This window comes from Caenorhabditis briggsae, assembly GCF_000004555.2.
Source record: "Caenorhabditis briggsae complete genome, chrI, whole genome shotgun sequence".
NCBI classification, from domain to species: domain Eukaryota; kingdom Metazoa; phylum Nematoda; class Chromadorea; order Rhabditida; family Rhabditidae; genus Caenorhabditis; species Caenorhabditis briggsae.
The window spans coordinates 6562674-6588526 of NC_013489.2; the positions used below are offsets into that span (position 1 = coordinate 6562674).

Consider the following 25853-nt stretch of genomic DNA (forward strand, 5'->3'; position numbering starts at 1 on the left):
AGTAATTCTTTTCATTTTCTTATTATTTCTCCCAAAGTGATCCTTTTTGATTTCAAATATTTTTCTCTACAGTATTCTTTTTCAGTTTCTAATATTTTTTCTATACCCAGACGAGTTGAGAACTCCCGCCGGCGAGAACAAGCCAAAAAAGTCCTGCCGGCGAGAAAAAATCAGTTGACGAAAATCAGAAAATCTCCTGCCGCGTGTACGCCGCAGGACTTTTTTGGGTTTTCCTTGCCGGCAGGAGTTCAACCCTAATTATGCTTGTCTGAGAAAAAAAAGGTTAGAGAGTATTTTTTGCAGTCTGAATACGGTAGCGATATCGAAGCGGAGAGCCTAAATAGCACACATAAGGTGGAGACACAGACACTTTTTCTCTGCGTCTCAACCTTTTTTTTTCTCAGACAAGAATATTATTGTTGTACGAAAAAATTGGAGCGAGAGAGTATTTTTTACAGTCTGAATACGGTAGGCACCTCAAGGCGACAAGCCCTTCCGGAAGGGGCTTCCAGGTTCCGGTTTTGTTTTTTTTGCTGACCATTTTTTCCACTGTTTTGCCTCCAATTTCAGGGATTCTTCTTTTGCTTCATTCTGCGTGTTCAGCCTTTTCAGGCTTTCAACTTCTGATCTACTAGATCTTGCCACCAATTCCATCTCTCAAATCTGTTTCTTCATCAGATTCTTTTCATGGACTAGCACCTCCATTTTCTGTTTCCTCCCTTCATCTCTCTCCTTATATTTATGCATCTCATCCTGTGATCCTTTCAATTCCTTTTTTCTTTTCTTCTTTTCGTGCAACATCTGAAATTTTCAAGGTAATGAATATATAATCTAACTAATTTATAACCTGAGTTTTCACCTTCTCCAACTCTTTCTTCAGTTTCAGCTTTTTTTTCCTCACCATCTCATGCATCAGATCCTTGAAGAACGTAGTTGTTGACTCAGCACCTAATTAATTACATGAATATTAAAATGTCACGTTACTGTAATTACCACTCAGACATTTCAAATGTGCAAATTCTTTTTTTATTCTTAAGTATCTAGATTGTCACCTATTCAATCTTCCATACGAGCACAATATTCGCGGTTTTTATTCTCTTTACTTTATCCTCTTCTCTCTTTCTTTCTCTTTTTAATAAAATTGCTCTTTCTTCAACTTGTTAAGCTGCATCTCCAGCTCTCTTATTCTTGTTTTGAGCTGCTCATTTTCATTCGCAATTTCTTTCTTTTCGATGTTTGCTTCTTCTATCCTTCTTTTCATCACTCCCTTCAATGTATTAATCAACAACAATGGAAAACTTATGATGGATACCAGCTCTCTCTGGGTCACGATTTTAAGTATTTTTCATGATTCTGGCGTTTTTGATAAATCAAATCACTCACAGGAGATAAGGGCTCCGATGAGACCAAGATCTGCCTCATCACAAACGTCGAGTCCGCCAACTGCTGCCACCATCTCCTACCACTCGGAATCTTCAAGGAATCGGAAAGACGATGATACAACTGTTTCCATGGAGATGCACATTGCTTCGATCATTCAGGACTTCGCAGTTGGGGACACAGTGACGTCGAAGCTCCATGCGTGATCCCTTTCGTTTCAATGCATGGAACTTGGGTCCGGACAAGCGAGCAATCGATCGAAGCTTCACATGCCTTCTAAAACAACTTGAAGGTTTAATATTGAACCACAAAAAACAAGAAAGTGAAAGCGGCATTTATCTTCCGAGCTCTACTCTTCAAAAATTACATTTTTGACCACTCTCTTTTTTTTTTTAATAGTTAAACTCTCACTTTTAAAAATCCATCTCCTTGCTATTCCAGCAAATCCTTCAAGTTCTCTTTATTCCCAAAATTAGTTTTCCGTTGTTTCGAATTCTTTGGAACTCTCCTCTTCCAATCGCCTTCCAATCTTTTCCATCCTTTCCAATCGTCATCTATTAAATTAGTTTTGTTTTTAAGGTTGCAATATTTACAGTTGATTTTCATATATTTAAAAATAAACATCTACTTTTAACTTTTAACTAATAACTACTTTTTATACTTTACGAAATTATTCAAATCACATCATATCACATCACGGATCGAATGATGGCTTCTCCACTGGCCACGACGAGGGTTTCTCTGTTGGGTGAAAAGCAAAAGAGTTAACGACATGACTCTCGGCTGGAAGCAATTCTTTGTCATAAATATGTCAATTTTTTGAAAGTCGAACAGCTTTGTCTTGCCATCTAGCCCTGCCTACCCACCGCAACAGAAAAAATTTAAACGCAATGAACTCATCTTTTCTGTAGATAGTTTTCAATTACCAACAATCAATCTTGACCATGTCCGGAAGAGGAAAGGTCTACTTGGCCGCCGTTCTTGAGTGCCTCGCTGCTGAAGTTCTCGAATTGGCTGGAAACGCTGCCCGTGACAACAAGAAGACCCGTATCGCCCCAAGACATCTACAACTCGCCGTCCGTAACGACGAAGAGCTCAACAAGCTGTTGGCTGGAGTCACCATCGCTGTTCTTCTCCCAAAGAAGACTGGAGGAGATAAGGAATAATAACTTCTTCCCACAAAACCAACCGAACCCAACGGCCCTCTTTAGGGCCACAAATTCAAAAGAAATCCACTATTTCGAATGTTACCTAAATAAATTAAAATGGTTCTTGAAATAAATTTAATCAAATTATTTTACTGAATTCGAAAGATTTACGTAAAACGGAGTCTTCTTCTTTCCGAAATCTCCAAACATTTTCAGTTGAGATTCAGGAAAATTTCGAACGAAGCCAAAACAAAAATAGGTCAATTTAATATTGAAATTTGAAAGAAATTTAGTGATAAATGTATTAATTTTCCTTTTTATTGCTTGGATTTAATCGGATTTCGGTTGTAAAACTTCAAAAAATCAGCAAGATCCTCGGAATAAAATTTCCGACAAAAACTAAATATTAACAACGCAAATAGTCAAAAACTTTATTCACAATAAATAACATCATTTCTTTTTCTCGCTCTTTGTCTTCTCTCCATCCTTCTTCTCGTCGTCCTTCTTCTCACTCGGTTTCTCCTCATTGTTGAATATTCCCTTATCAACTTCATTCAGTGTCTCATACTGTGGATCCTTGGCATCTGCCTTCACAACCTTCTCTGGCGGCTTGAATTCCTTTTTCTTTCCATCGTCATCCTTCTTATCTTCCTTGAACAAGTCCTCTCCCAGCCCATTAAGAGTCTCATATTGAGGATCTTTCACATCAGCCTTCTCAACCTTTGTTGGAGCCTTGAACTGCTTCTTTGGGTTTTTGTCTGGTCCAAATAGGTCGTTGTTGAGTCCACAAAGTGTCTGGAATAGTAGGAATTATAGAATTCATTTCAGAAGATTACTGTACCTGATAGTTGGGATCTTTTTTAGCTGCTACCGCACTTTCATCCTCTGGCTTCTTAAATGCATCCTTTCCTTTGACGTCTACCTTTTTCTTTTCTTCTTCCTTCTTCTCCGACTTCTTCGATTTCTTTCCTTCTGACTTTTTCGATTTTTCCTTATTCGACTTCTTGCTTCCATCCTTCTTTGATTTTTCCTTCTCGCTCTTTTTCGGTTTCACAGGTTCGTCGGGTTTTTTTTCTTCTTCCTTTGGTTTCTCTTCAGCAGGTGCAACAGGAGCATCAGCAACAGGTTTTGGTGGTGGTTCCTTCGTTGGAATCAATGGTTGAGGGCTTTCGGCAGAAGACGGTGGCCGAATAGAAGCTGTCGAAGTCTTTTTTGACTTTTTACAGATGAACAACGTGGTTGAGAGACATACGAGTCCAGTTAGAGACCACACATGGTTCCAATTGACCTGGAATTTTTGGTTTCTTAATTTAGTATAAGCTTTTAAAATTCCGAAAATTCCAAAAATTTCAAAAAACTTCTGAATTTCCAGAAATTCTAAAGATCCAAAAAATTCCAAAAAAATTCCGAAAATTTCAGAATTCCAAAATTCCCAAAATTTCCAATTTCAAAAAAACTTAAAGATTTTCAAAATTTTCCAAAATTCCCAAAAGTTCCAAAAATTACGAAAATTCCAAAATTTCAACAAATCCAAGAAATGTTTTAAACATGGATTCTGAAAAAGAGAACGACTTACGATTTGCCAAAAGTGTGAGGACATTTTATTTCCGAGTGAATCGGAACTCTGAAATAATTGTCAATCGATTGGATCGAGAATCTGTAAAATAACGGATTCCCATCATCAGATCTTATCGTGCTCTGGATTGGAAAAAAAGTTTACGAGAGAAAAAAAATAAAAAAAGATATTAAATTGGATAAACGTAAACCACGAAAATTAGAGCAACCAAAAAACCAGAAAAAATCCCCTTCAGACAGTCCCAACAGTTTTGAATTTTTGAAAAGTCGAGTTTTCCCTTTTCACTTTCAGACACGTGTCGTTGACGGGTGAGTTGCTTCTGGAACTTTTTTAAAATCCAAATCTAAAAAATACAAATTTTCAGATTGAAGCAAACGAAAAGTCATCCACCGACACCATGATTGTCTACGTCCTTCTGGCTATCATCGCCGCCATCGTCTATTTCTACTTGTTCCAAAATGGTGCTCCTAATGAAGTCAGGAGCTCTCCAAGGAGCACCAGAAGTACAAAATCTCAACCGAGAACGTCTTTAAAGAAGGCACCTCAAGCCGTTATCACTCAGCAACCTCCTGCTCCAGAGGTACAACCACCTGCCGAACCTTCTGCTCCTGTCCCGGTACCAGCACCTAAAATCCAACAACCGGCTCCAGCTCCAGCCCCAGTCCCTGTTCCTAAACAACTTGCTCCTGCTCCTGTCCCGATTCCAGTCCCAGAACAAGCTCCAGTTCCTGCCCCATCTCCGGCTCCAGAGCCCGTTCCACAACCCATTGAACAACCGGCTCCCGTCGATCCATTGAGTTCTCCAATCCGCCCTCCAATCGGTGGAAACTCTGTGATGCTGGCTCCCAAGGACAATTTCTCTGTTGGAATTGGTGGAAAATCTGAACGATTGGCTCCAGACGTCGGACCATCCCAAGATTCTGCTCCTGTAGCTCTAGTCCCACCTGCTCCCGAACAATCTGCTCCTGTTCCAACCCCTTCTGCTGCTCCAGTCGATTCGCTTATGCTGGCTCCAAAAACCAATGAAGCTGCTCAAGCTCCACAACAAGGTGGACCATCTTCTGCCTACTTGCCCGTTGCTTCTGCTGATGATAAATCGAAGAAGTCAAAAAAGACAAAAAAGAAGAATAAGAAGTCCAAGGATAAGAAAAGTCAGTTAATAATTCTCTCTATTTTATTCACCAGAATCTTTTTCAGAATCCGCCAACACTTCAACAAAGAAGAACAAGAAGAAGAAGAAGAAGAGCAAAGGAAAGAGCACATCGTCTGCTCCTCAATCCCCTGCTCAACCAGAAACTGGTGTACAAACTGCAAATGAAATGAAGAACGATGCTCCAGAATCGAACGTCAACACTGCCATGTCGATTCGTTCTCCTGCTCAGGATGCTCCAGAATCTGACGTCAAGACTGCTGCTGAAGCAAAGAATGATGACCCAGAAACTGGTGTGAAGACCGCAGCTGAGGATAAAAATGACGTTCCGGAAACTGGAGTTAAAACTGCTTCTGAAGCGCAGAATGACGCTCCAGAATCAGGAGTCAAGACAGCTACTGAGGAAAAGAATGACATTCCAGAATCTGGGGTAAAGACTGCTGCTGAAGACAAAAACGACGCTCCAGAATCTGGGGTCAAGACGGCTACTGAAGCAAGGAACGATGCTCCAGAATCTAGTGTTAAAACCGCTACTGAGATTCCCGGGGAGGCGAAGAGCGAGTCGGATTCAACTGAAGCCAGCGTTTCGGTAAATTTAATATCTGATTTTTTAGACGAATTTCCATTTTTCAGACTGCTGCAAGCACTGTCTCCAAGCAAAGCCAAAAGAACAGAAAGAAGAAGAGTTGGTAGTTTTTTATCATTCATGAATTCATAATTAGTTTTCAGAGCGCAGCAAGTCGAAGAACAAGAAGTCTGGAGAGAAGGAGCAACCGTCCGCATGAACTCGTTGCAATGCTGCAGATATTATGCGAACTTTTTTTTGTGTAGATGCAAATAAAATTTGATTTCAGAGAGGTTTCGGATTTTCTGAAAGTACTGATTTTACTTCATCTTCTAAACACCGGAAAATTTGTTTCAACTTTCTTGCATTCTTCCGGTCGCGACCTCAATTATAACTTTATGTCGAAACAAGGATCTTAGATATTTGTGGCCCAAAAGAGGGCCGTTGTGTTCGGTATTTAGTTGTTTGAATAACTAGAAGATAATAAAATCATCCGAATCCGTAGAGGGTTATTCCTTGGCGCTTCAAGACGTAGACTTCAGGAAGCTGCTGAATCACACCTTGTCCAACGCTTTGGTGACGCCGACATGGTAAAGGATATCCAACTGGCCAGACGTATCCGAGGATATAGATTTTAAGCTAAACTTTTTTCGTATTTTAAACTTCGATAATATAGATTTGTGTGTACTATTCCTGTTTTTTAATGCTTCCAGGAATGCCATTTCCAGCAGGTGTAACTGGATTATCCTACAATTCGAAATTCCGTAGACGAAGTTAGAAGAGGAAATGCGATTTTAGAAAGAAAAAGTTCGAAGATCACTTTTATTTCCGACTCCGTGCTCCTTAATTTTTTCTCCGAATTCGCTTACACATTTTAGGTCTATTAAAAGCTGAAGATGTTGAAATGAAATATCACAACTTTAACCTCTGAAAAAGGAAACAACAACAGAAAAAAGGTTAACAAAGAAACAAAACAGGGATCAATTAGAAATTATAGAAATACGGATGGGAATGATGCGGATGGAGCGACAAGTTCTGGCTCGAGCCTGAAGATTGGTGGCATCGGAATTGGCGATGGCTCTTGGTTTGGATCAAACTGAAAATGGTTTGCGTTGTATAACGAACAACGAATTTGAAACTCACCAGCGTATAGAGTGGTCCTGGTAGTTGTTGAATAGACAAATTCTCAGGCCAAATCGAAGCCTTGCTCTTCTGAAGCTTCAGTACAAACTCGTCGTAAACACTTTTCATTTTCAAAGCTTCTGTGAAGTGTCCAGTAGTCATGAGCAGCGGAATCAACTGGGATAGTTCATCTAAAAGCACATTATGTTCATTATAAGAATGATGTTCATTGTAAAAAAACTTACTTCCTATGTTTTCCAGCCATTTATAATTCTCAGCGAGAACATTCAGCAGAGCTGAGTCTTCATATTCTCCTCCTTCTTTCAAAGAGCTCTTCTTCTTTTCAATTTGCTTCTTTCTTCTTACAGTAGATGCCATGGACACTTTTGAAGATCCGGATCTTGAACTGATACTCGAAATGACGGAAATATCATCACGAAGGTCATCTACTTCTCCAGCAGCGAATTGTTCAACTCTCTTCAGTTTGTTCTCTCGGACAACTATCAATCGTTTCTTATACTTCTCAAACTCGGTTTGTCTTCTTTTGAGGTCCAACAAAATTTGCTCATTACGACTGACTGCTGCGATTTTTAAACTTTCTTCTTTCCCAACTTCGACTTCTCGACTGGCTTCCGTCCATTCGAATGCATCACACAGTGTTTGAACAATTTGATTACTTGAAGATCCCGCAAGTTTTAATGCTTTTGCCAACTCCTTTGGTTGCCTGGCTTCCCGGAGAGTCGTACTCATTTTGATAGCATGGATCTTCAATTTTCCAGAATCAACTGCAAGACGACGAGCAGAAGCAGCAAGACCATCCACGTCTCTCGACATTTCCCAACACTTCAAAGTCTTCTCTGTATTCCCAGAAAGTTCAAAGAACAGCGCCGCCTCTCTCCAATGGATTTTTCTCTCCAATTCGATAGCATACAACTCACAACACTCCTTATATCGTTTGTCTCCTGGATTCACAAGCGTCAACGCCTTCTGATGCAGCCATTCTCTTTGAATGATATCTTTAATATCATTCCACCACACTTCTTCTGATCCTCGATCTTCACTAGAATCCAAAACGAGCAAAGATCGAATTGCGTCGATCCATGCATCTCTCACAACATTAATTCTATATTGTCTTTCAAGTGTACATCCAATTCTATTGAGTTTGTTGAGAACAGGAAGATACTCTTTTGGATCGTAGTTTGAAGCTTCTGCAACTTGCTGAGCCAACTTGAGGTCATAAGTAGAAAGTGCACAATTGAAAAGTTCTTTGGCTGGCACGAAAAAGGATATATGGTGTAAGCTGTCACGAGTGAAGACATCTTTTCGGTTAACTGGAAAAACATATTTCAATTTTTTATTAATTAAAGATTTCAGCTTGCAGCTAACTTACCAACTTTCTCCACATGCTCCTGGACCTCTTTCAAACACTCGTTGATTTTCGATGGTTTCAATCGTAGAAGAGCCGTTAGAAGCAGTGGAAACATTTTAGTTTTCCGATCAACATCTTCGATATCACTGATAAATCGAGCTACTGACATACAAAGGGAAGATCCTTCAAACTCGAAAACTTCAGTACAACTGACTAAAAGTTGTTCCAGCAGTTGTGAATCATTGGTACTTGCCAACCATATCACCATATCATTTTCTAGCTCTTCTCCTTTGTACTTCATCGCGTATGACATATCGACACGATGCTTTTTCATCCATTTGAACGATTGGATGTACTGCTTTTTGTCGAGATATTCACGAGTCTGGGCCATCACATATCTACGTGGTTGGATTGTTTCCAGGTTTCCTCTGGCTGCTTGAAGAATCACGTTAGCTGATCCAGAATCACATGCTACTAGTTCACTTCCCGCTTCCACATCGCGAATGTCTTCTAGAGTTTTACCCGACTCCACATCGACGAATCGAAGTTTGTTATCAAAATCAATGAGCAGAATGTCATTTCCTCGAGTCATAATGGAGGCAGCGTCTTGAGAAACCTTTGATGAGTCGATGAAGATTGTGGAGTTGTCAGCGAGGATGACATGGCGATTCTGGATGAAGTGAACTTCAACAGAAGCGAATTCCTCGATTTTGAAGATCTCATCGCTCGTAGTCAAATCAAGAAACTTTCCATTATTAAAAGCAACTTCAATGTGAGAATTCTGAGGATTCACGCCCATCCACCCGATATTGTCTCCTTCCAGAAACTTCTCGAAGTTAGCACCAACACGACAGATGATTTGTTTACCGTGACTAGCGACCCAAATAATAAACGATTCGGTTGGCTCGTCATAGACAAAGCCACAAATGATTCCATCCGTAACTTCTTCGTGAAGAACCTCGTCGATAGACGCACGCTCGCTATCGAACTTGTAGTCGTCGGAATCTTGGCTGACTGAAATGTCATATATACGCATTGTCTCTTCAGGTAAACTCACAGGAAATAATTTTCCAGTCTTCAGTGATAACATGAACATGACGAGGTGACGTTGTGTAGGCTACAATATCCGATAGGCACCTGATGGAATGGTCACACATCGGTGGAGGAACGACTCGACGGTAGAGAGAATACATACGAAGCTCATCTGTGGCTACGACGACATTCTGAGAGATAGCGTCGGAAAACGAGGAAACTGGGTTGATGTGAACAGAGAAGAATTGTCCTGATCCGAGAAGAATTTCCACGTTTTGACTATCCACTGTGCTCCACTTCCAGATTACAGATGATTCGCTTTCAGGGAATCGCCAACAGAGTTTTCGAGTGAATTCGTAATTGGAGAGATGCCATAACTCCACTGAAAAACTTTCTTAATTTTCAATAAATTTCAGAGCTTTTCTTACGTCTTCTACTATTCTCGTAAACCGTTAGCATCGCTAGAATGGTTCCAGTAGAATTCCATTCGATTTTTTCTATGACTCTCTTGCTTTCATTCTGATTTGTTGGCCATTTGACGACATAACTATTGCGTGTTTCTCCATTCCTCTCGTAAAACACAATTCTATCATCTGATCCTTGTTCCAGTATTGCAGAGCATAGCAAGTTTGCGTTCGGTTTGTGAGCAAAGCAGTGGGATAGATAGATGTTTCGGATGTTCATGTTGTTCAAAATCTCACCATTTTTATCGAAAATCTGAAATTTACAATTGTTAAAAGTTTATCCTTGAAAATCAGTAAGTACCGTTAGATTTCGAATTTTGGACTGTTCGGAATAGTGGGAAACTGCCACAATCTCTCCATCCCATCTCCAATGAACTGAAGTTTGTTTTGAGACTTGTTCCACATCTTCTCGCTCCTTCTCAATCTTCTCTCCGGGTTTCAACTTCCCAGCGGATCCTCTGAACTGCGTACTTTCCGATCCCCATCCAACGTTCACAGGAACAGATTTTCTATCGCTTTCTGAGAAATTTAGAGGTCTCACGACGAACGGAACCAAGGAAGAATCAGCGAGATACAAAGTTTGATTGTCGGCCAGAGCAAGTGTTTGTTCATCACCAGTCCATTCTGCAGCAGTTACTGTAGAATTTTCAATTTCTGCCACTTCCAGTTCTATTACTGATCCATCTTCAATTACAAGAGCACGCCCATCAGCCAAAATCGCCACAATTTGATCTCCATCGGTTCGAAACTGGAATTAAAACTTTAGAAAATTACAAGTTTACTTATCTAACCGCCAATGAAATGACTTGGACTCCATTTCTTTCATTACTCCAGTTTATTGTACTGCTAACCTGTAAAAAATCAAAATACGAATTGTAAGAAATTTAAAAACCGACAACTTGGTCCTCTAGAAGAATAAGTTCATTTTTTGTCGACACAGCAATTGTTTCGAGGATAGGATGAACAGCAAACAAGTCGCAGCCTGAAACAAATGTTTCAGTTGTTTTTCACAAATAAGATTGTCTACCTGCGAGTTTTGTTTTTTCAAAAGTTTTCACCCGACCAATTTGTAGATTTTTCATTGTCAAAATCTGCAAAAACTGTATAAAAGCGGAAAAAAGTGCAAATGGCCGAGTTTTTGCCTGGCGCGGACGAGGATTGCGTCAAAACTAGTCCACAGAGCACAACTGACAACCGGCTGCGTTATTTGGCAGTTTCTGAAATCGCACTTTCAGCATTCCCGTCAAATTTTGTGCCTAGAAGAAAACTGGAAGTGTTTCTCTTCCAATTTGAAAAGCTCTACAAGTTCAATAAATTTCGAAATTTGCCTCTTTTTCTCTGCAACTCTCTTCTCCGTCTTTCCAAATAAAGTATAGTTCTGCAAACAAACAAAACCAACGAAACTGTACAAACTCTTATCGATTTCTTCAGATCCTGGAGCTTATTAAACCGGGTGGATGATAGCCTGAAATGCCACATACCGTACCCGGGTGTCTACATCCGAGCAACGGGAGAAATACCATCGACTGGTAGAGTTCGTTTCACAAGAACTTGAATTAACTAGTTGTTTAGGAATGATGGAGGTCTCATTGCATATGGATCACATAATGTTATATTCATCGTAGATGTGCTTCGATACAAAAGGATCCAGTCAATTGAACATCATCAGTCGGCCATCAATATTGTCAGATGGTCTCCAGCTCGGTCCCCGTTCGCCGATTCTTCCACATTCCAGCCAATCGTTGCATCTGCTGATATCAGTGGCCACATTTTCATTTCAAATGCAATCACCGCTGTGCAGATTAACCAGTTCTCGCATCCCAACAGCTCTGTCCTCCGTAAGCTGCATTTATAAACAAGATCCTAAATTCCTGAATTTCAGAAATGTACTGGTACCCATGGAAAGACATCTCCCGTGACTATCTTCTTGTTCTTCACTCCTCGAGTACTGTAGTCCTCTGGAATACGGTAACGGGCGAAAAAGTTTGGAGTCACACCTACACTCATGTACCTCTTTTTGATTTCACAGTTGACCCTTTCTCATTGAGAAATGTTATATGTAAGTGTATATTTTTGAGATTTTTAAATCCTTTTCTATTTTCAGTTAGTAGTTCTGGTAACAAAGTTCTAGTCTGTTCGGATATCGCTTTATCCGAGCCCGCATCTTCTGGTCATCTATTCCAAGTCACTTCAGAAGATGGCTCTACGACAACCACTAATACTAATATTTACCTTATCACATATCACAAAGCTTATCGGAATACGGTTTTCATAGCAATCAATTCTAGCGTGAGTTGTAAAAAGTCTTTAGTAAAAATAGTAGAATTTCACTTCACACAATCTGTTTCAGCTGCACCTAGTCAATCCTGAACTGATGTGTTGTCTGGCTCGTGTTCCCATAGAATCCAATATAGTCTCTTGGATGCCGTCAAGCCGTCGGGATGCTTTATTCGCTGTGCATTCAAACGGAGCAGCTACTCTGCGAGTAGCCAAATTTGAACCAACAGAAGAGAAGAAACCAAATGCAAGCTTCTCGATGGAAAAGATTTGTCAGACAGAATGTGTCAGACCCATGAACAATCAACGGATAGTGGCTGCTTCACTATGTCCAACCACCCAATCGACAGTCTCTGTACTGTATCAGAATGGAAAACTAGTGTTTTGGCAGCTGAGCAATGGACGAGTTCCTCTAATATATAGAGCTAGTTTCATAGAAGACCTTTTCGGATTTAATGTAAATCTTGATACTAAACCGATCGGAGAACTCAGCTTACATCAATTGAGCCAAATGGGAGCCTTGTCTTCTGGTGTGACTTGTGTTCGAATGAGACCAATGGATGAATTGACCAAAGTGGAAAATGATCCTTTCGGTACCGTAGATTATACAAACACATCTAATGCCCAATTTCCAGCTAACACTGCTCTCGGAACCCTCCATCTCGCAGCTGTGGGTACCAACTCTGGAACAGTTCATCTCGTCGACGTTTTCAGTTCTCAAATCTACAGGGACTTCTCAGTTCAGCCTTCTTTAGTGAAATGTCTGGAATGGGGAGGTGTTTATTCACTGGTAACCGCAGGATATAATCATTCGTTGAGTGCTTCTCAGATTGTTCGAAATGATGTTTTCATTACGGATATTCGAACAGGACTAGCTAGAAGGATTCGACCGGAGACGGATGAGAGTCCTATAACTATTATTAGGGTTTCTTATTACCAGTGAGTGATTTTCTTCGAAAATTGTATCATATTGATAATTTCCAGCTGCTATTTGGCACTTGCATTCCAAAGAGAACCTCTGGAAATATGGGATCTAAAAGGCCTTCGAATGCTTCGCAAGATGAGTCGAAGTTGTCCAATTATAATTGATATGGCTTGGTCCAACAAACATCACAGTTTCAAAACGACAGAATCCACACTTCAGAGTGTTTACAAAGAGAACCTAGTTCTTCTAGACTCTGAAAATCGTATCTACCATATTCCCCTTCGTGGACTTCATGTGCGGGATGGTAAGATGGTGAATACGCAATGGAAGAGTGCCAGTGCCCAGATCTGCGCGATGACGTGGAAAGACGATATGCTGGCTGTAGGAGACGTTGAAGGCAATTTGGTTGTGTGGGATTTGGGAAGAAGACAATCTCGTCAGGTTCGAGATGTCTCACATTCAAGGGTCCTGCGAATGACGTTCTCTCGATTAGCTGGTGATCATACTATGGCAGTTCTTCATTCCAAAGAAGTTACACTTTGGGATACAGAAGCAATGACACGAATTCAATCCATCCGAATGGACGCGTCTAAATTATGTTTGGATGCGGATCTGTGTGGACTTTCCCCACTGGTTCTCACAAATGATAACACACTGAGATTTGTTGTATCAAACTCCAAAAACCAGCCGCTTATGGACAAAGGTAAATATTCTTGCTTTAACAGTCGAATAATTTCTTTTTTTCAAACAGAGCTTCCATTTGTCTACCATGATGACGCAAATCAAGTAGTTAGGAATTGGTTGGAGGGTACTGGTAGTCGGAAGTCATCAGCTGACAGAAGCCCTGATGAGAAACAAGAAGAAAACTTTTTGGACGACGCGTTGACTTGGCTCGAAAATCAGAAGAATCCACTGATAGAGACTCTTGAAGCAGATGTGTCAAAACTTCGGCGAGAACGAATAGTTCGTCGTTTCACTGGAGATCACTTTTCAGCTGATCTAATTTCCATTGTCATTGATAGATTCGCCCGTTCAGACACCGATCATTTACCACCAAATCTACAAATGTTCTGGGACAATGCAAAGTTCAAAGAGCGAGAATCGAGAGTAATCAGTGTCGCATGTGCAGCCGAACAAGCAATGGAAAGACGATTGGTTGAGCAAGCAGTAGTTGTGGGAGGGAATGCGAAGGAACGAGTGACTGACCGATTAATTGTTTCCGCCGATTTAAGATACGCCAGCATCAAAGCAGCCTTGTTGGTATCTTCCCAAGACAACGAGAAAGCCAAGTCACTCATTAAACTGATTGCCACCAACTTGATTGCCTCTGATTTAATTGAAGACGGAGTTGAACTACTTTTCTTAGTCGGTGCAGGTGGAGACGCATGCAAATATTTACAATCACAGAAGCTGTGGACTAAAAGTATTGTATATGCAAAAGTAGGAGCTTTTGGTTTTTATTTTCCGGAAAAATGAACTGTTTTAGATGGGACTAGTGGATCCGTCAGAGGTAGAAGCGAAATGGATTGGTCATTTAGCCGATGAAGCCAAACAGATACGAGTTCTAGCTGAAGCTTCCCGTCTCAATTGGCCTGATGTGGTCGAGGCAACGTCTTCAGTGGATCCTATTCTCGCTCGTCTTATTCTGCGCACAACCACCTCTACCCCACCATTATCGTCGTGCCCAACCCCGTGACTCTAACTTTTAAATGTACATACATCTGGTGTTAACAGAGATGTAATCTAAAATCGAAAAACTGATTAATTTAAAATAAGTACGACAAAAATTGAAAGGTTGTACAAAGGTAAATGGATTTTTTTTTGTCGCTTCGTTTTTTTTTCTAGAAAGCAAGACTAATGAAAGACAGGATATTCACAAACAAATAAAGTTGGGTGTAGAGCTGACAGAAATGAGTTTATAGTCTTCAAACATTCTGATCGACAGACTAGAATCATGGTTAGTAAAGAACAGAGTAGGCATAAAAAGACGAGCGAAAACCCGCGCTAAAAAAGAAGATTATTTGAAAAAAAGATGGACATGCAGGAGAGAAGAAGAATAAGGTGAATTTAAACTGGGGAACCGTATTCGTCGTCCTCGTACTCTTCCCTTGTCACATGGTTGGTGTCTGTCGGATTCTGTTCTCCGCGAGGATCAAGCTCAGCCGCCCAACTGTAGCTCAATAGAGCCAAGTGTGTGTTTCCCATTCTTCGATGAACGCGTGCTGTAAAATGAAAGGCTTGACGGAATTCTGAAAAAAAAAAAACTAACCAAGTAAATGATAGATGAAGGCCTCGTCGGGCGAGCTTGCTTTCAATTTTTCCAGCTCCTTCAGACACTCATCATTTCGCTTTGATTCGAAAAGAAGACGAGCGCGATTGAATCGGCATGCAACGTCCAGTGGATTGAGAGTCAATGCGCGATCGATCAGGACAAGAGCAGTGTCTGTTTTTCCTCGTTGCGCTCGATTGTGGAAAGTGTGCAGAGCATTGCTCGATTCGTGGGATTAATACTGACTGCCTTTTGGATATTGGTTAGTGCAATCGTATTTTGTTCCTTCTTCAGATGGACTAGACCAAGACCATACCAAGCACGGTAGTCGCGAGGGGAGAGCAGTAGGGCAGATCTGAAAAAAATGTTTAATAAAACCATTTAAGTAAAACGAAAAGCTTACCTGAATGATCCTGATGCCTTATCAAGATCATCTTGCACGATCAATTCATGCCCTAGAAGTGTGTAGGCATATGCAAATCGTTTATCAAGTTGGATAGCTCTCTCCATACATTCAATCGCTTGTGTATGCTGTCTTTGCAATGAGAAACAATTCCCAGCAACACACCAACTTTGTGCTCTTTCCCGAGATTCTGTCGTCAGGGTCTGTGCGAGTGCAGAAAGAGCATGAGTGTCTTGTAGGTGCCACATTGATGTCGACAACAGTTCTGTTCCTTCAACCTTCCACTTTTTTCGCTCGTGCAAGTCACTGAGGATGACACGACACTCTCTGTACTCAGATTGCTCGAAACAAGCTCTTCCTAGCTGTAAACGGATCATTGATGTGTTGAGTAGAATTTCTTTATCAAGTTTCGCGAACAGAGCATCAGCTGTTTTCCAGTTATAAGTGCTGATACATTCCTCAATGAACGAAATGTGGCGGTATAAATCGAATAGCCACTCTGGAATTCGGTAATTCATTTAAGAATCGATATTTTGTTTCATACTGTATCTATCGTCGTATGAAACTTCTACTGCATCTCCTAGGTCATCGTTATTCAACGAGGAAGCCACTGAAGACATTGGAGCATTCATCTGAGACAGGCCGTCGTCTGACAACCGATCGCTTCCTGTGGATGCCACCTGAAACATCAAGAGAGTGAAAATCTTGCTCCTTACTGCTTACAGAATTGGAGGAACCCGACAAGCTGCGCGCTAAATTCGAGTTTCTAGAAACCAATGGCTGCTTTTCATTTCGCTTCCTTTGATTTGCATTTTTGGAATTCTTATTTGCTGCAGCATCAGCAATTCTGATTGAGGAGCGCACTGGGTTGGTCTAAAGGCGAAAATTTTAGTACTATGTTATGTGTGTACCACCCATTATACCCTCTGAGACGATGCGGATCCCCGGCTGCCACCTGTGTCCCTGGATCTCGTGTTGACTGCGTTCGAGTTCTCAGTGTCACTGTTCAACGCCGCACTGCAATGGTTTAAGAATATGATAGGGTTCAATAGGGAAATGTCTTACTTTGAACGGTTTCTGGAACTATGCGTTGCTCGAGTGTGCGGTCTTTCTGGTTGTGTGAATAGAGCCGCTCTGCATGCAGCAGCCGTAGAGGCAGTGGTAGCGCTTGAATCTGAGCGCCGACTCGACATCTCACTGATTCGCGAACTTTTTCGTGGTGCAACTGGACGGGTACGACCACTAGTGGTCACTGGAGTGGTTGTCTGTCGAGAAGACGTTGTGGCTGGGAGGTCTAAACGATTAATTTTGAAAACAAATAAGACGATTTTGTGACCTACATCTAAGCTCACGATCTACAGAAGGAACAGATGAGCGCGTGGTTCTTCTTGTGGAAGGTCCACGACTAGAGTTCCCAGCTTCTGGAGTTGGATTTGTACTTGGTATACGACCTCGAGTTGCAATAGATGATACAGATGGGCCAGCAGATGTGGAAGACGGTGTTGCAGACTTCATAACAGCTGACGGACTTGTAACTTCAGAACCGTTTCTGAAGATTGTGAATTGAGCGTTTTCCAGCCCAGAATGGAATTCTTACGTTTTATCGCTATGTTTATCAAATGTAGCAGAAAGATTTTCTCCTCCAAACCGTAAATATGTTATAATAGCTGTCCACAAGAAAATGTTTTCGTCTAAAGCTTTTTCACATGACTCGACGGCGAGGTCCATGTGATTTTCATCGCAGAGCAATTGAGCATGAAGGAAATTCGCATGAGCCGCTACCCGTGAATCTTCAAGAATCGCCTCCCGTATGATTCCGTTGTCATGTTCAAATAAAGCTCCTCTACATTCATCGTTTCTGAAAAGAACGCGGCTACGAGAAAACTTCTAGAAGATCAACTCACTTGCTCAAATCAAATGCAACCCTTGCAAAAAGATAATGAAGCTTCGCTCCACTCAAATCTGCTGACCGTAGAAGACCGTAACATTCTTCTTTTTTGTTGGCTCTATACAGACAGTCGGCATACAAGAAAAGTGCTTCTTCGAGATTATCTAAGAGTTTAAATAGCTTAATATACCGTAATCATACAAAAAAAAAGCGTACCTGGATCAGTTTGGGTTTCATAGTAGAGTTCTGCTAAGAAAATGGCATCGTCGAAGGCATAATATGTCATCATTTCGGTAATTTCCTGAGCAATTGTTCTCTTCTTGTCCGAAGAACATCTAACAATCATTTCCCTCAGTTGGGGCGTGACCGGTCCGGAGCCGGCTGAATTCATATTTCTGAACCAACAGGATACCTCGTACCTGAGAAATGTGTTGTTTGAAGAATGGTTTTACTTGAGAGATTGAAAAGATTAAGAGATAACAACAGCTTTAATACACTTCTAACTTTTCACTGTCCCCTTCTCTCGACGCTTTATCGATCGATATAAGCCAGATGGAAAACCTTTCGCATCGGTACACACTGTGTACGTAATGTGAATCGATTGCGGACAGAATCATGAACGCGTCAAAGAGTAGATCACTTTCAGAGAACCACAGACAAGAAAGAGAAATAAGTTGGACGGCAAACGACATAAAACATCAACTTGCAGCCGGCTACAGCTTGGCTACAGCCGCCTCTCGATTGTCGTAAAGTTTGGTGTATGGCGCCATATTGTGTATGCAGAATCGCGTACCGTATATTTCCGAAAAGCTACTTCGAATTATATTTATTTTTTCAGTTTTTTTTTCGGTAAATCTAATATTTTCTAGCTTCTCTCTACTTTTAAAACATGTCTCTGGCCGAGGAGCTTATGGCTGATTTCGATGACGACGATGATGATGATTTGGAGGACATTCCAGATCCAGCCGAAAATTTCCAGGTAAGACTTTTTGTATATTCTTGAGTTGTTACTGAAATTCGGTGAGAAAGTGGTTTTCGAAAGCGTATCAATTTTGAAAAATTTAGGAGGACATTTTGTGCCAGATAAACTAGCTGAAAACTGTTGTTGTCAAAAGTATCCCAAAATTCTTCAACTTTAACTTTTTTCAAATTTAGGGTGTGAAAAAAGAGGAGCTTGACGACGATGAAATTGAAGAAGCGTTGGAAGAAGCAATGGATACGTCGAAGTATACATCAGTTCACGATGTAGCGAAACTTGCGAGATCCGGAGAGTACCTTGCACTGGTTGCTCAGTTGGGAATCGAACTGAAGCGGCCGCAAGATGAAGTGAAAGTCACGGCTCCACTAGAAGCGGATCCACAGTATAAGCTCATCGTTAAGCTATCACATGTGAGTTTTCAATGTAAAGATTCATTCTCAAAAGATTTTCATTTCAGGTCGCAGCAGATATTGACAACGAGATAAATGTGATTCACAAATTCGTTCGTGACAAATATGAAAAACGCTTCCCGGAACTCGAAACTCTCGTCCCAAACGCTCTGAATTATCTGGCTACCGTACAGCTTCTCAAGAACGATATTAACAGTAAAGCGTTGAAGGAACAACTTGGTAGCATTTTGGATGCATCAACATGTATGGTCGTCAGTGTCACCGTCTCAACTACCCAGGGAGTGAAGCTTGAACCAGATGAGCTGAAGATTGTAATGGATGCTTGTGACTTGGCTGCACAGTTACACGTAAATCGAATTGAAATGCATCAACTCGTTGAGTGGAGAATGGCCCTGATTGCTCCAAACCTCGTTGCTCTACTAGGTGCGGCAACCACAGCTCATCTCGTTTCACAAGCAGGAGGACTATCTCCACTCGCTACGATGCCTTCCTGCAACGTTCAAGTTCTGGGAAAGACGAAGAAAAATCTAATTGGTTTCTCTAGTGTTTCAACAAATCCTCATCACGGATTCATTTATTTCCATCCATTGGTACAAGCAATGCCTCCTGATCTCAAAAACAAGGCCGCCAAAATTCTTGCGGCGAAAGTCACATTAGTAGCCAGAATTGATGCGCAGCATGAATCACCAAATGGAGAGAAAGGTGCAGATTTTCTTGCTCTCGTCAATAACAAGTTTGAAAAGATGTTGGAACCACCACCAGTGAAGGCTAACAAAGCTTTACCAAAACCTTTGGATAAGGCGAGTAAGAAAAGAGGAGGAAGACGGATGAGAAAGATGAAAGAGCGTCTTGGAATGACTGATCTTCGAAAGAGCGCCAATCGTATGAATTTTGGAGAGTTGGCCGAAGATGTTATGCAGGAGCACATGGGATTCGATATCGGTCAGGTGAAGACTGGAAACGTGACCGGAGGAAGAATAAGAACAGCAGCTGTCGATCAGAAGACCAGAGCAAGAATGTCACAAAAAATGATGCGACAGATGGAGAAACAGAAAGCGAACGGGGGTTTGACAAGTATCCGAAGCAAGATGGCAGGAACCGCATCTTCTGTTACTTTCACACCCGTCCAAGGTCTGGAAATTATCAATCCAGCTGCGCAAGAACAACAGCAAAGCTCATCGACTTCCAACTACTTCTCTTCGTCTGGCAGCTTTGTGAATATCGACCGAATGACATTGTAACTTATTTATCAAATTTGTTTTTACTTCCTCTGATCTTGATCTTCGAATAAAATAAATTTCGTGATATCAAAAAGCCTTACCAGTTGGTGGACTTCCACTCTCTCCTATCTCTTTCCCTCTCGCTAACCAACCTGACACTCCAGTAAACAACCTACCAATATCATATCTCTGCAGGCTCAATTCATTTCCGAAAAGAATTCTGACCCATATGCGAAACGGGTTCCTCGCTTTTTATCCATGTCTAATAATTGTTCTTGTTGAGTGTACAAAATCAAATCAAGACTTCGATTATGAGTTGAGCAAGAAAGCGTTGGAATTCGCCGCCGGTGCATATTCCTTGGATCCGAATCCATGTGTTTTGAAAAATAATGCATCAGTTTTATTTTCCAAAAAAGTTGAATGTGATTATATGAGAGATGAGGTATTTCTTGCTTAGCGACTACTCAGATGATTACCATTTTTTAGTGTTGGAGTGTAATCGCAGCTGATGATAAAACAATATTCGTCAGTTTTAGTGGAACAAAATCAAAAGAGCAGCTGGTAACAGAACTGATCGAAAGTATTGGTAGACCGAAGCACAAGGTAAGCACGGCTCGGATTTCAAGTGTGCCTGTTTGTCTGAGTACTCCTCCATCAAAGAACACCCATTACAGTTACACAATGCTGGATCCGTTCACTACTACTTTTATTCCGCACTCAAAACGATGTGGTCTCCTATGGAAAGGTTGCTAGAACAGCTGAGAGAAGTGATGCCCAACCACAGAATCGTGTTCACAGGACACTCGTTGGGCGGAGCAATCGCAAGTATCGCATCAACAGTATTTGTTAGAAACTTTCCGGATGCTTCGAATCGAACACTATCTATCACATTTGGACAGCCTAGAGTAGGAAATCTTGAATACGCCACGACTCACGATGGGCTTGTGGGAGCAGGAAGTTGGAGGTTGGTTCATGGAAGAGATATTGTTGCTCATATTCCATTCTGTGTGGAAAGTTACGCTCGCTCATGTGTACCATTCTACAATCATGGATCTTATCATCACGGAGTGGAGGTGTGGTTCCCAGGAAACATGACAAACCAAGACACTTTCAAAATTTGCACCGGCACTCCATTGAACGAAGACGATTCGTGCAGGTGAAAAGATAGCGTGATGATGAGATGATGATGTGTTCTTACAGCAACGCTCATAAGTACTTCGACATCAACGATCACCTGTTCTACTTTGGCCATCATGTTTCGGACTACGGTGTCAACGGGTGTGTAGACCCAACAAATGACCTATAAACTTGAATTAATTTATTAAATATAAACATGTACACATTCGAGTTGAACTCTGTTTCCTTCTCTCCCAGTTGTTGAAAAATCGGTTGGAGGAGAGAATCTCGGCCGTCGTGTGTCACACGTATTTTGTCCGGAGGACGTTCTCTGAATGAGAGAGAAAAGAGACAAAAGAAGATAAAAAAACCCCGCCGAACTCGAGTGTAAGAAGAAATGGAAAGAGATAGAGAAAGGGATGGCGGGAGACAAAAACTGAATTGTTAGTTATTTTTCATTCTCTTTTCGTTTGCTGTTTTATTATCACCGCTGTGACTTCTCTTTCCGTGTATACACACCTCGATCCCAGCACCTCGTCTCCAACTCTTTTTTTTCTATTCTGTCAACAAGTACTGTTCTTATTGATTTCTTGTATTATTAAGTATATTATCACAATGATAACGCGCATTGTCTTACGTTATTGCATTTTCTCCCTCTTTCTCTCCTGATAAGAATGCGTATCATTTCGGCTAGAAATGTTGCAGGAGAACGACACCGAGATGCCTGGGCCCGCTGGCGTACCGCAGCGCAAAATGACATACTTTGTGCCGAAGAGCGGTCAGTGTCACTCCATCATCATAAATTATTATCAGTCATTGTACGCACCGTTATGCTTTTAGACAACTCCAACGAACAAGTTCGGGTGCCAAACGTCATCGCTCTCGTCGGACTGCCAGCCCGTGGAAAAACCTACATTTCTCACAAATTGTGTCGTTACCTCAACTGGATCGGTATTAAGACCAAAGGTACCTTCCCCCAATTTAATTCGATTCGATCATGCCATTAAATCTTTCAATTTACAGCGTTCAACGTCGGGGAGTACAGAAGGAAAGCGTGTAATCTCGAAGAAGAGGGTGAGAACGAGTTCTTCTCACCGAACAATGCCAGGGGTCAGAAGATTCGAGAGTGAGCTTGGAGATTCAGTTTCCAATCAATCTTATATTCAATATTTCAGTGAAGTTGCACAGCTGGCCATTAATGATATGGGAAAATATCTAGATAACAAGGAAGGAGAAGTTGCGGTACGATTTACCATAACATTCTTTGAGGAAAACACAAGTTTACAGATTCTCGATGCAACGAATACGACAAGAGATAGACGAAAGCTTCTCATGGAATTTTGTAAGAATCTGATGCACGACCCACCCTTCCGTGTCTTCTTTGTGGAATCGGTCTGTGATGATCCGGATATCATCAACTCCAATATTACCGTAGGATTTTTCTTATTTTCCAAAATTTAATTTTTTATATTTAGGAAGTCAAGATCAACTCTCCAGACTACAAAGGAATCATGTCTCAAGAAGAGGCGAAAGAAGATTTTTTGAAACGTATTGAGAATTATCGAATGCAATACGAGCCGCTGGATGAAGATTATGACGAGGAGTTGAGCTACATCAAGGTTATCAACGCTGGAAAATCATTCTATGTGCACAATGTAAACGGTCATGTCCAGAGTCGTGTTGTTTATTTCCTTATGAACATTCATCTTTTGCCCAGAAGTATTTATTTATCTCGAGTGGGTCAATACATGATTTTTTTGATTTTTAAAAATAATTTTGATTTCCAGCATGGAGAAAGTGAGTACAATTGTATTGGTCGCCTTGGAGGGGACTCGCCACTCAGTGCCAATGGTCTTCTCTACGCTGGAAAACTACGAGAATACTTTGAAGCCGAGGATTTGGATGATTTCCGTGTCTGGTCCTCTCAGAAGATCCGTGCCGCTCAAACAGCGTCTCACTTGAAGGATCTCGCCGGCCACACCGAATTCTGGAAGTGTCTCGATGAGATTGACGCTGGGATATGCGAGGGATTGACGTACGAAGATTTCGAAGCTCGTTACCCGAAACAGTTTGCTGAAAGAGATAAGGACAAATATCACTATCGTTATCCGAGTGGAGAATCGTACGAGGATCTTGTTGCTCGTCTAGAACCAGTCATCATGGAGCTTGAGAGACAATCCAACGTGCTCGTCATTTCTCACCAAGCTGTTCTTCGCTGCATTCTTGCCTACTTCACCAACAAAAATCGCGACGATTTGCCATATCTGAAAGTTCCTCTTCATACCACTATTAAATTGACTCCAAAGGCATATTCTTGCGAAGTTGAACTATTCCCATTCCCGATTAAGGCTGCTGACACTTACAGAGAGAAACCTGATCAGAAACAATAATGTTATTAGTCTCCGAATTAGACTGTTTTATGATTTATGATGCCAATGTACATTCATGATATGTTTTCTTTTCTCTATCGGGCGTTTCGATTGCATTTTCAGTCTTTAAAAAAATTTGTCTTACAATTCTTCTTCTTATGTGTTTTCATGTATCCAATTATTGTCGAATTAAAAAAGTGACACCTGAGAATTTGAAAACTTTTGCTTTTTTTGATCTACGAAAAAGTGCGACAAAAACATAATATTTCAGAATTTCGGCTCGTTCGAGCTACTTTCGCGTTTAAGTTCAGTTTTTTGCTGAGAAATAGATTCTAGAGATGTTGGCGATCATTTTTATACCAAGAAATCAAAATTTTGTTCAGAAAATCCTACTATTATTATTGTTGTCCGAAAAAATTGGAGTTGAGACGCAGCACGGCACCCCAGCGACGCAACGCGCAAAGTAGCTGCTGACGCGCTTCACGCTAAGTTGCAAGTAACACGCCAACGATCGTTGACTGCGTCTCTCAAGAGGTTCGTACTCTCTCGCATCAATTTTTAAATTGATTTGGACATGAATCATTTTTTGCAAAAATTTCTGCCTTTTTTATCTTTTTTCGGTCTGATTTTCCTAAAAATGACATTCAGATATCTTTTTTCAGATTCCACCAATGTTTTTCGGCTTGAACAGTGGATCCTTCAGCTTCCTGCATATTTTCAAAAATCGCGTTAGAAAGGTTCGTTTTCCCTGCAATATTTTGCTTTTTCTCTTAATTTTTTTTCAGATAATTCTCGGGTATGCTTCTCCGTTCATTTTCGACGATTTTTCAATAACAATGAGTGCGGTTAGTCGCTCATGACCAGATAATACTTCGCCGCCGAATTTTTTACAGGTTTCTGGAGCAAGAAAATGAGAACTACGGAGGGATCGGAGGGCTTGATAATCTATTCTTGTTATTGTTTCTTTTTTTATTTGAAAGTTCGTCATAAAATAAAATTTTTTTGTGCCCAAACGTTTGTGTCTGCAGTTACCAAATAAGGGAAAAATATAGGCGACGACACGTTCCAAGCCCGTAAAAACAGATTTTCAGCGTAGTAGGATCAATATTGAGTAGAAAAATCCGAACAATCGTCATCGAAATTATAAATTATGCGTTTCTGAAAATAAATTCGAAAATCGGGTTTTTCGAGCACTAATAACTTTTCCTAGGAAGCACCTACATGCAACATTTTGGACTTTTTAGATGGAGAATGACCCAGGCTACAATTGCTATTGAATTGATTTCGAAAAACAAAGCTTGAACTTTTTTATAACGAGAAAATGCGATTTTCAGTGGGGGGTACGACGAATTCGAACGTTTTCAAATTCGAACAGACCTAAAATCGAACAGATTTAATGCAGAACAGTCTCTTTTTCGAACATGTATCAAAACAGAACAAGGACAGAATCGAACTGTTCCAATTCGAACTGTTACGGATTCGAACAGTGCGAAATTCGAACTGTATCGGAGTCGAACTGTCCCAAATTGGAACGCTTTTAGCCACGGAGCGCGCTTGCATTTTTCTTCAAATTCTCGATTTTTCTCCAGAAAACTTTTCAAAAATACAAATCGTTCTCAGCGCAAATTTATTAGAAACAAAAAAAACAACAAGAATAGATCAGAAAATGGGAAATATTTTGACAATTTATTAAGAAATGTTTACGAATTCACGGATTTTATGACGAATTTGCCATCGAAATGCTGTCGAGTAGCTGTATACCAGTAAGCGGAGCATTCGGTGGAAGCAGGGTTGCAATCTGACGGGCTGGCCGGCGGGCCGGGCCGGGCCGGGCCGGCCCGAGGGAAAAAAACCAGGGCCCGGCCGGCCGGCAATTAATTAATATTTGAACGTTGTTTTTTTTTCGACGATTTTTTGCGTTTATCAACCGATTTTTCTCCTTTTTTTGTCGCGAATTGCCTGATAATCCCCATTTTTCATAAAATAATTATTTTCAGAGCAAACGACAGCCTACGGCTCGCCTAGAATTTTAGAATTTTAAAATTTTAGAATTTTAGAATTTCAGAATTTTAGAATTTCAGAATTTTTGAATTTTTGAATTTTAGAGTTTTAGAATTTTAGAATTTTAGAATTTTAGAATTGTTGAATTTTAGAATTTTAAGAATTTTAGAATTTTAGAGGGATCCTCTAG

At 40.8% G+C, this 25853-nt stretch overlaps 11 protein-coding genes across 11 annotated transcripts; 7 read left to right on the plus strand and 4 right to left on the minus strand.

Moving 5' to 3' along the window:
• Positions 1-657: 657 nt before the first annotated feature.
• CBG25337 lies at positions 658-801 on the minus strand (the record flags this gene model as incomplete). The annotated part of the gene is made up of 1 exon (XM_045236517.1): positions 658-801. One exon carries the CDS (start codon positions 799-801, stop codon positions 658-660), a length of 144 nt encoding a protein of 47 aa, XP_045099094.1.
• Positions 802-1232: 431 nt separating this feature from the next.
• Positions 1233-1586, plus strand: CBG25338 (the record flags this gene model as incomplete). The annotated part of the gene is made up of 1 exon (XM_045236526.1): positions 1233-1586. The coding sequence occupies one exon, from the start codon at positions 1233-1235 to the stop codon at positions 1584-1586; it is 354 nt and encodes a 117-aa protein (XP_045099095.1).
• A 738-nt stretch (positions 1587-2324) lies between these two features.
• CBG10822 lies at positions 2325-2546 on the plus strand (the record flags this gene model as incomplete). Its single annotated transcript, XM_002639946.1, has 1 exon — positions 2325-2546. One exon carries the CDS (start codon positions 2325-2327, stop codon positions 2544-2546), a length of 222 nt encoding a protein of 73 aa, XP_002639992.1.
• Positions 2547-2978: 432 nt separating this feature from the next.
• On the minus strand, positions 2979-4128 carry CBG10823 (the record flags this gene model as incomplete). The annotated part of the gene is made up of 3 exons (XM_002639947.1): positions 2979-3323; positions 3370-3816; positions 4105-4128. 3 exons carry the CDS (start codon positions 4126-4128, stop codon positions 2979-2981), a joined length of 816 nt encoding a protein of 271 aa, XP_002639993.1.
• Positions 4129-4501: 373 nt separating this feature from the next.
• On the plus strand, positions 4502-6039 carry CBG10824 (the record flags this gene model as incomplete). Its single annotated transcript, XM_045236541.1, has 4 exons — positions 4502-5255; positions 5302-5843; positions 5888-5939; positions 5984-6039. The coding sequence occupies 4 exons, from the start codon at positions 4502-4504 to the stop codon at positions 6037-6039; spliced, it is 1404 nt and encodes a 467-aa protein (XP_045094368.1).
• A 771-nt stretch (positions 6040-6810) lies between these two features.
• On the minus strand, positions 6811-10888 carry Cbr-elpc-1 (the record flags this gene model as incomplete). The annotated part of the gene is made up of 10 exons (XM_045236546.1): positions 6811-6915; positions 6963-7132; positions 7187-8272; positions 8332-9385; positions 9432-9724; positions 9771-10059; positions 10108-10554; positions 10598-10657; positions 10703-10788; positions 10834-10888. 10 exons carry the CDS (start codon positions 10886-10888, stop codon positions 6811-6813), a joined length of 3645 nt encoding a protein of 1214 aa, XP_045094369.1.
• Positions 10889-11276: 388 nt separating this feature from the next.
• On the plus strand, positions 11277-14704 carry CBG10826 (the record flags this gene model as incomplete). The annotated part of the gene is made up of 7 exons (XM_045236550.1): positions 11277-11335; positions 11379-11644; positions 11689-11865; positions 11911-12095; positions 12157-13022; positions 13068-14454; positions 14495-14704. 7 exons carry the CDS (start codon positions 11277-11279, stop codon positions 14702-14704), a joined length of 3150 nt encoding a protein of 1049 aa, XP_045094370.1.
• A 371-nt stretch (positions 14705-15075) lies between these two features.
• Cbr-mat-1 lies at positions 15076-17959 on the minus strand (the record flags this gene model as incomplete). The annotated part of the gene is made up of 11 exons (XM_045236559.1): positions 15076-15230; positions 15278-15469; positions 15490-15632; positions 15681-16179; positions 16225-16360; positions 16604-16697; positions 16746-16974; positions 17021-17229; positions 17278-17538; positions 17585-17732; positions 17785-17959. 11 exons carry the CDS (start codon positions 17957-17959, stop codon positions 15076-15078), a joined length of 2241 nt encoding a protein of 746 aa, XP_045094371.1.
• Positions 17960-18457: 498 nt separating this feature from the next.
• Positions 18458-20198, plus strand: Cbr-prp-31 (the record flags this gene model as incomplete). Its single annotated transcript, XM_002639952.1, has 3 exons — positions 18458-18547; positions 18724-18957; positions 19005-20198. 3 exons carry the CDS (start codon positions 18458-18460, stop codon positions 20196-20198), a joined length of 1518 nt encoding a protein of 505 aa, XP_002639998.1.
• A 208-nt stretch (positions 20199-20406) lies between these two features.
• CBG10829 lies at positions 20407-21483 on the plus strand (the record flags this gene model as incomplete). Its single annotated transcript, XM_002639953.2, has 4 exons — positions 20407-20619; positions 20664-20780; positions 20852-21333; positions 21378-21483. 4 exons carry the CDS (start codon positions 20407-20409, stop codon positions 21481-21483), a joined length of 918 nt encoding a protein of 305 aa, XP_002639999.2.
• Positions 21484-21989: 506 nt separating this feature from the next.
• CBG10830 lies at positions 21990-23683 on the plus strand (the record flags this gene model as incomplete). Its single annotated transcript, XM_002639954.2, has 7 exons — positions 21990-22071; positions 22134-22259; positions 22317-22419; positions 22469-22535; positions 22581-22724; positions 22769-23029; positions 23081-23683. 7 exons carry the CDS (start codon positions 21990-21992, stop codon positions 23681-23683), a joined length of 1386 nt encoding a protein of 461 aa, XP_002640000.2.
• Between the last annotated feature and the right edge of the window lie 2170 nt (positions 23684-25853).